At 38.8% G+C, this 11816-nt stretch overlaps 1 protein-coding gene across 1 annotated transcript; it reads left to right on the forward strand.

The window, feature by feature from the left end:
• The first annotated feature begins 201 nt into the window (after positions 1 to 201).
• sar1b (secretion associated, Ras related GTPase 1B) lies at positions 202 to 8605 on the forward strand. Its single transcript, XM_029447283.1, has 7 exons — positions 202 to 385; positions 3313 to 3388; positions 5241 to 5360; positions 5504 to 5569; positions 5807 to 5910; positions 6286 to 6417; positions 6894 to 8605. The coding sequence occupies exons 2-7, from the start codon at positions 3331 to 3333 to the stop codon at positions 7008 to 7010; spliced, it is 597 nt and encodes a 198-aa protein (XP_029303143.1). The 5' UTR covers positions 202 to 385; positions 3313 to 3330; the 3' UTR covers positions 7011 to 8605.
• The last annotated feature ends 3211 nt before the right edge of the window (positions 8606 to 11816 follow it).

Genomic DNA, 11816 nt, shown 5'->3' on the forward strand with positions numbered 1-11816 from the left:
AGGCTACATAGCAAACACTATAATCTAAGAAGATGGGAGAAATCGTTTCGCGGTTGCTCGTTTTGTTCGATATATAAACCAGTCACCATTGTACCTTAATACAATATTGAATGGGGAAAAGATCCAGGTAAATGTGTGGTTATTGTTAAAGAAGAACTACGGTTTATATCAGTTCTCCTACCGGAAAGATGATTGTGAAACATAAACAGGAAGCGGCTGGGTAGAGTTTTTTGGGAGTTGCTGGAGAAGCCATTGCAGTGTCGTGGCTCAGTAACAAAACACGAAAAAGCAGAGGAAGACCTGGCATTTCGCAGGACCGGGACACCAATTTACATGACTAAAACAGCGAACACACTCTGTAAATTAATCTACACCTAAATAACGGGTAAGTGTTTAAATACATTTTCTCAATAATGATCAGAAAAGAGTCTTATTATGTTAGCGGTCGGCATCTCGGCTAGCAAATTCTCCCGGCTGCTAACGATGCTAAGTTAGCATTGCTAACACCAAGTTGCCTATTATTTGCTTCGAGCTGGATATAAACTGCAGTCGACCCGCTGTTATATTTATTTCAACATTCATATTTATTATTGGAAGGAAAATACTCGAACTATTACAAATATCTGGTGTTGGTAATTGAAGTATTTCCCAAGCTAACGGCTGATTAGCTAACGTAGGCAGTAACCCCTTGATGCAACGTCGCCTGTTAGAGAATATGACACGTAGCTAGTGGGTTCCTGCTAGCCACCCCATTATCGGCCTCAACCGAGCCATATACAGTTACAACTAACGTATGTGTCTAACTTTTATGTTCTCATTCTGATTTTTGGGCCTTTTTTTTATTTATTTTTTGTCAACACAACCTTTTGGAGACCAATCTACCGTGTAACGTTAGCTAGATGTTAGGGTAAAGGTTAGCTAACTCCGCTGCTACGTTGACAGTGGTTGTGATAACGTTAGCTGGACTGGTTTGACAGCCGAGTCAAACCACATTCAGTGTCTTTCACTGGATTATTGATTCACCATTTTCTCATGACAACTATTTGATTCCCAACACCTGCCTGAAGTCTTACATTAGTATTATTATCTATTATCTTCTCAAAGAATAATGTGTCAGTCAGTGATCGTCTACATTTGTGAACTGAAACACATTTCTGTGGTTATGATAAACGTTACATAAGCACCACATTTTGGAGTCTTATTATCTAAGTATGAGGAAACATGTCCTGTTGTTTTTGAGACATTTATGAATTGCTGTCCTTTTATGGATAGTCATAAAGGCAAACTGTCAAAACGTGTAGTTTGGCGATTTTTCAGTAATTACACTCCTATTCAGTCATAAAGAAAACTGTACTAAAAGTGTTAACTTGAAATAATGGTCAATAAGTAATCTAAAAGATTTAATACGTAACAGATGTCTCATTGATGGTGAGTTTAACTCTGGGCTACTTCACACCTCTATTACTGTCACTTTAATGTGGTTGGTCATGCTTGTTGGTAATTTTGCACAGTTTTAACCTAACAAACAACAATCACAGATCATTTAAAAAGGGTTAAGGCTGCTGCCTTTTGGCAAACGTTGTCATTTTAAATGTGTGTGTCTTAAATTAGCTCATATTAGCCAGTGATTGTTGTCAGTTACTTTCAAACGGTTTCACATTCACAGCTGCACACGTGGGAGCATCAGTCTGTAACACCAGCCCAAGGTGTTGTAGAAGGCGTGGAAAGAAAGCATGAGAGCATATGGGACCGGAGTGTAGCAGCAGCTGACGTGTAGTTCAGCTGTGTTTGCGTATTCTTGACCTTTGGCTAACTTATACTTTAGCCCTGGAGTTGTTTGTATGTTACGTAACTAGGACTAGAGGTCGGTGCCAACGTACCTCTGAACAGTCAGAGAAAAGACAAGAAAGGAACTGATATGAAGTTTGACAACAGAGTGTGTATGTATGTGTGTCTCTCTAATGTAGCATACATTGTAAATTCATGAGGGGACAAATGACACAAACTAGTAACTAAAAGGTTATCCTTTAGTTACTGAGAGAAAGTATATTTTCAGCCCCCTTTTCTCTAGAATGACAAATGAACAAAACAAGAGTTTTGCTTTCACAGAAGCAGCAAGCTGTTGCATGTAGAGAGTTAGGGAGTTGTTGACTTCACAGAGTTAGAGCAGGTCCTATCTCAGTTTTGATTTAAAAAAAAAAAAAAAAAAAAAATCAAATCTGGCTAGCTTATCATAAAAACCTAAGACTAGCCTTAATTTCTAAGGCCCTTGCAGATGAGTTGTGTTTTAACAAAACACTCATGTTGCCTGTTGAGGAGCTGTCCGATGGCATGTGATCAGTGCCCTGAAACTCCTGTCCAACGACTCTTACTGGACAAAGCTAATCATTTGCTTTAGAAATCTAGTAATTGTTCTTATCACCAGTTGCCAAAATCTATCTGATAGGTTGAGACTTAAGCTGCATATTCATGGCTCTGAGTGCTGTCACTTTAATGAGGTTTCTGGTGATGGTTTCTGTCTAATACTCTTAATTGTGTCTATTTGTTTCTTGGTGTTTATGTTCTCCCCCTGTAGGTTCAAGGTGTGTTAAGATTTAATTTAGCCCAACAATGTGCCACTGAAAATAAATAGTCATCTTTAGATGTTTGTGAATGTGAGCATTAAGGCAGTATCCTCATCAGTAGGATACACTTTAATTTTTTACCAAATATATGTACAGGAATTTGCCAATTTATCTTCATATTTATTCTCTTCCTAACAGTTTTTTATATTTAAATATTATTTATATATTACACAATAAGTCATAACTTTCACCTTTCCCTACAGTCTAGCATTTTGAGCGTGTGAACTTGGAGCATAATGGAAACATAAACAGCCTGCAGTTTTAATAAAGATTTCAGCAGAGATTGTACGTGCGTGTGCCATGCCACAATTGTAAAAACTCTCTGTATTCTATTCATACTGGGGGATGAAGGATACTGTCTTAATGAGGCTGTCAAAATCCCTTAAAAAGTTTCCTTCCATAACAGTTTAATGCTGTCACAGGAACAGAGACTCTGTGGGTAGCATCAGTAACAAACTACATACAAAAAAAATAGAACTTTGGTTATTGATAAATCATGAGGAAAGGCACAAACATTAGACTCTTTGTATCATCAGGACATTTAATTGCACCGTCTTGCTTCATTTTTGATTACACTTATGGTAATGATAGATGTTAAAGCCAAAATAGCATATCCTAGTAGTTAAGTTTCTCCTTCTGTGTGCATTCATATCTTCTTACATCTGCCTTTTACACATTTGTTTTCCAGGATTCAACAGCTCCGGATATGTCTCTCATCTTTGGTTGGCTTTGTAACAGTTTCAATAGCGTACTACAGTTGTTAGGTAAGTACTGGTAATCAGTCACACTATCTCAAAGTAAACATGAATTCAGTGTTGAAAGCTTTAAAGGGTTACTGCAAACAGTTTTGACTGCTTTAGTATTTTAAGTCATTAATGAAAATGGTGTTGCCGTAGTGTTAACCTCAAAGCTATTATGTTATACAACATTGTGAACAGAGTTGGAAATATCAGAGATGATTAAGTGTGAGTTAAGTCTGATTGTCTTCAGTGATCACAAGAACAACTTTAATTGTTACAACTGGTCTGTCTCACACCTCAATCCTGAAGTGTTCGGTGGAAACTGGGGCTCAGTGTGCTGTGCACAATAGTGGGCTTTGTTCCTAGAAATCCATCCCTATCATGGTAGAAGCGGATGAGAAAGAAGCAGCGTTTCCCTGCTAGTGTTGGTTTACGTTGTGCCACATAGACTCAAATCTGAAATTTAGTTCAGCAGGCACCCCTCCTTCACTGCTAATCCACATTACAATATTTAATGCAATAAAACATTTTCAGTAAAGTTGCCTCCTCAGCTATATCACTTGTCGGGCAAAACGCATTCTATGCTTTCATAATCAAAGACATCTCAAGGCCATTCTCACATTGACTAGTTTCACCATGGTCACCATTTAAATGCTTCTGTGTAGCTTGAAATGCTTCTAGCTCCTTAGTTGGAGCAAGAACACAAGCTGGTTTATGAGCTTGATTCCTAATGGGGTCGCTTGCTTAAGCGGTTGAGCAGAAGCCCACCAATCGGAAGATCGTGGTTCGATCCCGTGAGAGAGAGAGAGAGATTGAAGAGACGAGCGCTGATTGTGTTTTTCTAAAACTAAATATAATGTTTTAGAAATTTAAAATCTGCCCACTACTGTGCATTTACAGAAGATGTTTCTGGTGGAGTGGCATGTCTGCGCGCAGTGATCATGATCACTGTCAATCAGCACAAGTGACTCTGCTCCTTAATTTAAAGCAATTTGTTTTCAATCCTTTTTCCATCTGCCAATCCTGTTGTCAGACTTTAGAAGTACTACTTTAGGCGATCTCTGGTAATGACAATATGACTATCAAAAATATAAGCGATTGCCATGAAAGCAACACAAAGGAAATATCGCTCAGAACTTCTTGTTATGTGTACCAGCTGCTCTTCTCCCCAAAGTGGGCTGTTATAGTTTCTGTGTTAGAGTTGCTCCTGTGAAGCAGTCTTTCCTGTCCTCCCTGTTAGACAGTTAGCATAGTGCTGTTGTGAGTAATGATGATGTCTAGTAGAGCTGACTCAGTCAGACATTTCACAAATCCACTGTGTATCACGCTGACTCAGAGAGTGCTAAACACAAAGCCTTGTAATCTCGTAAGGAGGAGTGAGTTTCGCCTCTTTTTTTTTTAAATATATAAACAATATATTCAATACATTCCTCCATAGAATTACAAAAACAACTTACTTTTTCCAACTTCACTCAAGAATGCAGACACATAGCTGAACTTTGGCATGGGTGGCTTCAGTTGTTTGTTTCATTGAACGTCCTCAATGTGAACACAAGTTTAGAGAATGGCAATCAGTAGGTGGAGCTTGTGCATCACAGTATTTATATATGGATTAATTGAATATCCAGTGCATGTCTGAAAACAATGCTGAGCTTGGCAACTCCTTTCTCAAGTGTCCCCTTCATGCTTTATGCAAACTCAAGTTCTTAAGTCATAACAGACCTTCAACACCACTTGACCCATCACTCTAGTTCACATGCAGTGACGTTTTCTTAAGTGTGACATTTCCAAAGACTAATACTATGATGCAGCCTATCTAAAAAAATGTGTTAGTGTCCAGGCTTTGTTTTCTGAAATGCTTCTGGTTTCGTTACAGGACTGTTCAAGAAATCCGGCAAGTTAGTATTTCTTGGCCTGGACAATGCTGGCAAAACGACGCTACTGCACATGCTCAAAGATGACAGATTGGGACAGCATGTGCCAACTTTACATCCAAGTGAGTTGGTGCTCTCACACATGCACATCCATGTAATATTATTATATATTGGTGATATTCACTCATGCTGCACATGTGTACACTAAACTATCAGTTGCCTGACATTTCAGATTTGTTCATAATCATTTAATTTCTCCCTCCAGCCTCGGAAGAGCTGACGATTGCTGGCATGACTTTCACCACCTTTGACCTTGGAGGCCACGCACAAGGTGTGTGTGTGTGTCATTTTATTTCTCAGACATACCTAACCCACATGTGGGAAAATGCTGCATGCAATTTGTGCAGCATGTAAAGGGAATTCTCTAATGCCAATACTTTTGCTAACATACTGCCAGTGTGATTATATCACTGCAGTGCGAGTAATTACAAAATGTGTCTATTGTCTAACATAGGCAGGCAGACCGGAATGTAAAACTCACATTTTTGTGTTTTGTTGGTCCAAACAGCCCGCAGAGTGTGGAAAAACTACCTCCCTGCCATTAATGGCATTGTCTTCCTTGTGGATTGTGCCGACCTAACCAGATTGGGCGAATCGAAATCAGAGCTTGATGTAAGTACCTGCTAGTTCACCACGAATGTTTAATAATTGTGCAAAGAGGAATAACTAACTTCTGCTCTCACGATAGCTCATGAAATACAAAGTCATTTTTGTAAAATGAACGAGGCGAGACACACTTCACTCTCTGACTTCTTACATATATGACTCAGTCCTCTACTTTAAGTTCTGAGGGAAGTGTCATTTTTGGAAAATGTAGGAAATTAAAGTAAATTACAATACTCCCAAAATCAATCCTGGAAGGTACTAAATATCATTCAAACATCAGTTTGATGTTGTGCAATATAGTAGTGTCTGGATTCTTTCTATTGATATCATCGTATGGATACATTTGAAAGCCACATAGTAATACCCGGTCTACCCTATCAGGCATTAATGACAGACGAGACTATCGGAAACGTGCCTATCCTGATCCTGGGCAACAAGATCGACAGGCAAGAGGCCATCAGCGAGGAGAGGCTGAGAGAAATGTTTGGATTGTACGGACAGACGACAGGCAAGGTGAGTAGACACAGCGCTTATAATTCTTACGATCATATTCCCGACAGATAAGTTACTATATATCACTAGAAGACTACGTGTTGGACGATGGCAAGTTATTCAGTTCTGGTGTCAAAGCAGACCCTGGTCTCTGCAGTCGTGGTGAAATGAAATACGGCTGGCTGGTTCATTTGTCAGCTTAAGTTTGCGAGGTTAAGTATAGTCTTAGGAGTTCCCTTCTTTACCAAGTTCAAAGAGCAACAGAACACCCACTTAGTCACATTAACATATTCAGAAAATACATTTAAACCCAGAGCTCTTGATCTTGAAAATACCAACTCCAAACTCGCCACGCCCCAAGAGTTTGTCTATTTGTCTTGATAATGAGAGTCCACATTGGTATGGATATGACATGTATAGTTTTGTTTTTAGTTTAATAAAACGGACTTGCATACAATTTTCTAATTTAAAAACGGCTTTTTCCTGTTTTCTCTCAGGGCACCATTGCTATGAAGGAGCTGAACACAAGACCACTGGAAGTGTTCATGTGCAGTGTGTTGAAGAGGCAGGGCTACGGCGAGGGCTTCCGCTGGCTCTCCCAGTATATCGACTAAAGCAGCTAAGCCCCGTAACACACCACCACCACCACCACCACCAGGGGGGCGCTAAACCCAACCACTCAAGACGCCCCGCGTTGCCACCAGTACCATCATACTCAGCCCCGTGTTTGGTTAAACAAGTCTGCCTCCACCTTCAGAGAAACCAATACAACTTGATCCCAATAGACTTTTATTGGTCGAACATTTGGTTCCGCACTTACAGAATTCATACCTGTACGTGCGCGCGCACACACACACGCACTCAATTCCATCTCTGTCTTTTTCTAAGGGAGTAACATAGCATTGGTTTCACAGCAAAGGGTGTTCAAATTCAAACGGATGAATCTTTTCTATATTGTGTCTGTCGTTTGCTTTCCTCTCTCCCTCCCTTCCTGCCATCTGTTGAGTGTGATGATAGATGCATTATAACTGTAAATTCGTACATGATTCCATCGGTATATCAACAATCCCAGCTGCCTCTCTCCCCTCTGCAACTCAATTTGAGCATTGAGAGAGAGCAACCTAGTTGCATTGCAGTAAACCTTTTTTTTTTTTTTTAAATCAGTAAAGTCATTCATTCAACATTGTATTTAACCAACACATTTTGGTTTGTCCTGTTTTTTTTCTTTAATTTGTTTTACTTTTACATGATTTCAGTAAATAAACAGTGTGGCCACGTATACAGCCCTCACTATAAACGTGTGGCTGTTTTCACCCATTTATTAAAATGGACCAGTGCATTTATCTTAGGTTACTTTGAAGTAAATAAGGTTAGTTCCTGACTTCTTTCTTGAGGGCACAGTAGCATTGACTGAATCCAAGTAAGCTGTGATGGGCGCCCCTTTTTTCTTTCTTTTTTACAGAGCAGCATGGGGTGGTAGTATAGCAGATGGGAGAAGAATTTTAATAGAAAAATAATACGGGCTATAACCCTGGCGAGGTTTGAGGAAATCGTGTAGATAGCACAATGGACAGTTAGTGCGAAGAAAACTATTTAAGTAAATGAAACTTGGGGATAAATAGCTTGATAATAACATGCGGTAAGAGATGAAGGGAGGAAAAGATGGTTGTAACATCTAGTAATCGTCAATCCTACGGATATATTTTCACGCAGACCTTTGTACAGGGTGACTCTAGTGACCAAGCGTAGATAACGGAGGGCACAGTCCCGCAGTGGGAACAGATAGATAGGCCTCAGACACCTCTAAGAAAGGGACCATAGATATCTATATATGAAATGTACATGAACATCGTACATGGATTTTGTATTTATAAGCGGTATCATTTGATCTATGTGCATTACCTGAAACTATTATGCATGCCTTGTTATTTTGATTTTTAATGACCCTTATTCCAGAGAGTACAACAGGAGGGTAAAATATGCCAAAATTTACAATGAGAGCTGATTGTCATGTTTTTTTTTTTAACGGAAACAATGGAATTGCGTGTAATACACACTTTTTCTGTCCCTGTCCCTTTGTGTCTTTCATTCCCTCATGACTAAGTGATGAGCTGTTCCGACAAAGGTGGGACTTGCTGTTGTTTGCATCATAAAAAATGTAATAAATGTTTTCAATGAATAACAGGCTTTAACATTGATCCACAATGCCGACTGACTTTCTTTTTGTCAATTTTCTTTGGTGCGATTAGCCATGGAACACTCATTCAGCTTCTCTTTGAGTTAAAGTACCAATTCAACAGAACAATAATACTGCTTTCACAATATTACCAAATTAAAATGACAGAGTTATCAGCAAAATGTACTTTAAAGTATTAAAAGTCAAATTCTTTACGCAGAAAAAGGACTCCTGTGATATGTTATTATACATATAACATTTTCAGATTGTTGATTGTAGATATTGATGCATAAGCATTGTTTTGACTGCTACCTTGTATACAGTTTGGTAAAGAATAAATCTGAATGGTTAAAAAAACACTTCAGATTTAGGAAGAAGGAAAAAGTGCTGCACTATATATGTATTCACTTTTGGACTATTCATTAACCTTGGCTTATGTTGTGAAATAATAGAGCGTTCGACCTCTCAAACCGTTATCTAACCACAAAAATAACAACAGTGTCTACATGTATTCTTACCAAAGAGCACCTCAAATAAAGTCATTGAGTCCAGGAAGCGTTCCTGCCATCTGAAGTGTGACAAACTGCTTTCTTTGTAAGGGGGGGGTCACAAGCCAAATATTGGTTTAATGCATTGTATTTTGTATGACTATTATTATATTCTGACAACCAACCAATAACTCCAGCTGTCAAATAGATATAGTGCAGTACAAATTACAACTTTTCCCTAAAACGTAGGAAATATCTACGTTGGTCTGTGGTGCAGGATTAGCAGCAGCATGTAGACAGTTAACTGTGGAGGTTATGTAAAAAGCAAATATGCAGCAAATCATTTAAATCATTCAATACAAGCACTATACTATCAGGCCACAAGGTGGTGCACATGATATGGACACATTTACTTTTAGGAGTGCTGTACAATTTATATTAATTCTTTAAATGGAGGACAGTAAATCATACTTAGAACAAGTGACAAACACTATGGTTGAGAAGATACAATAAAAACAATTCCTGCCCTCAATATCCCATTAATTACAGTCTTGAAAGGATCATACCATAATTTATGATGTCAACAATTATTCAAAGCATCTCATGCATGCTCTTTTTAGATTAAGGCTGAATTCATTTTATTCCACACAATTCTTCACAGCAAATGCCTTTAAATGTTGCTTTATTGCAGTTTTAAGGGTCATCCACATGGTCCATGTCTTTCCAATGCAAATCACAGCCCTCTACTGTACAGTCAAGATGTCAGCCAAACAGAGTCCCATAGCGACCAGCGGGGAGAAGACATCCAGGTCAACAGGCAGCAGTAGATGCTCAAACTTTCCCTCCTGTCTGCTCCCCCCTGCTGGGCTGCACTAACAATGGGGACTGGGGCTGAAGTCCAAGACATTGGCGGCAGGTGTCAGAACAGGTTTGTGGTGAGAGCCATTACAATGTCAATCCATGTTATTATGGTATGGTAAAAAATTCAATTAATTTATACTTTAATCAGTTCAGAGTAAATATTATTAAATGTTATATTTGAATTCTTTTGATCAACATTTTTCCAGGGACAATACAGTAGTCGCTGGTAATTTTTAGGTACATGTCCCAAATTCTACGCCCTTAATCCTCTTAAAATATACTGTATTATAAATAAGAGATGCTGACTTGCTTAGAAATTCAATTTAATTGAGGTGGAAGTTTATTTTTATTTTTATCCTGGTAGCCATTGAGTCTTTTTGTCGTGGAAACTTTGATACGATCCTTGTTTTTGGACCTCCCATCAAAAACATTAACAAACCCACAACCTGCCTTATATACTACAAGATGCCTTTACTTATATGTGAACCTTCAGTTTATGTCTTTACTCCTTACATTAATATGCATAACTATATATTTAACTCTTATTAGCACACACACACACACACACACACACACACACACACACACACACACACACACACACACACACACACACACACACACACACACACTATAAGCAACTGAGTGACGGTAACTAGAACAGCCAACTAAAACATACTTAAACCGTACAAAGGAATACCATAGCAGCTCTGTGAGGCTTTAGCACAGCGGTGATTGGGCTAAATGTTAACACAACAGCATGTTAACATTTGCTAAGTACCAATAAACACAAAGTAAAGCTGAGGCTGATGGGAATGTCATTGCAAGTATACAAAAAAAGCAAGTACAACTCCTCCTCAGGGGAACGTTACGTGTGCACAACATTTTCATGGCAATCCATCCAATAGTTGTTCTCAAAACCACAAATGTGAACCTAATGGTGGCACAATAGCAAACGTATCGCCAAAGTCATTTAATTCCATCTTCTAGGGACCATGAATGTCTGTACAAAATGACTCAATCAATCCAGCAGTTGTTGAGATATTTCAGTCTGGGCCAAAGTGGTGAAGGCACTGACAGACTTGCCATCCTTAGAGCCGTGCCGCCATTATGGCTGAAGAGTCTTCCTAGAAATGTGAGCAAGTAGAAATCCACATCAATACCTTTATTTATAAAGGTCCCCCCGGGAGCTGAAGCCCTCACACTCCTGAGGCACTTGCAATTTATGGATTAAATGTTGCGAGTGCAGCTATATTCAGTTGAAGCCATTCTTGCAAATCAGGTGAATTTACAATTTGAATTTTCTACTTCATCACAGGATTATTATTTTTTCAATCACAGGTTTTTAACATATGAGGCCCATGGGCATTTGCAGTCATTAGTTTCAGTCTATCAAGAGTCTCAGTAGAGGAATCTCAGGAGTACTGATTAAAGAATATTAAAACACTGGCAACTAAATACTCATTTTCATATTTCAGCTCACTGGCCTACATCTTTAAATCCTGCAGCAGAGATCAGTTTCCTCCAGTCTGATCAATACACCGTAGACTAGACCTTTCTTTCAAAGTATAACAGCTGTTATTTTTGGTGACAGACATTTGCATCCTTCACTCAAATGACATTGAAACTAAAAAAACGTAAGTGCTCCAAAATCATAGTTACCTTCTCGTTCGGCTTTATACTTACAGGCCAACTCCAGTGTAGTAATGTAAACTGTCATGCATTCATGATTTTGCATGGCAATTTTAATCTGTGCATGAATAATCAAGTAATAGTTGACTCAGGAAGAAATGTCCATCGCATCAGTGCAGTGTTGGGGAAGAGACTTTGAAAGCATTGCAAGCTACCAATCACTTCAGCAAAGCTACCCGAGGGACAAATGTAGTTCTAACTAA

Source organism: Cottoperca gobio, chromosome 14, assembly GCF_900634415.1.
Source record: "Cottoperca gobio chromosome 14, fCotGob3.1, whole genome shotgun sequence".
In the NCBI taxonomy this organism is placed as follows: Eukaryota; Metazoa; Chordata; class Actinopteri; order Perciformes; family Bovichtidae; genus Cottoperca; species Cottoperca gobio.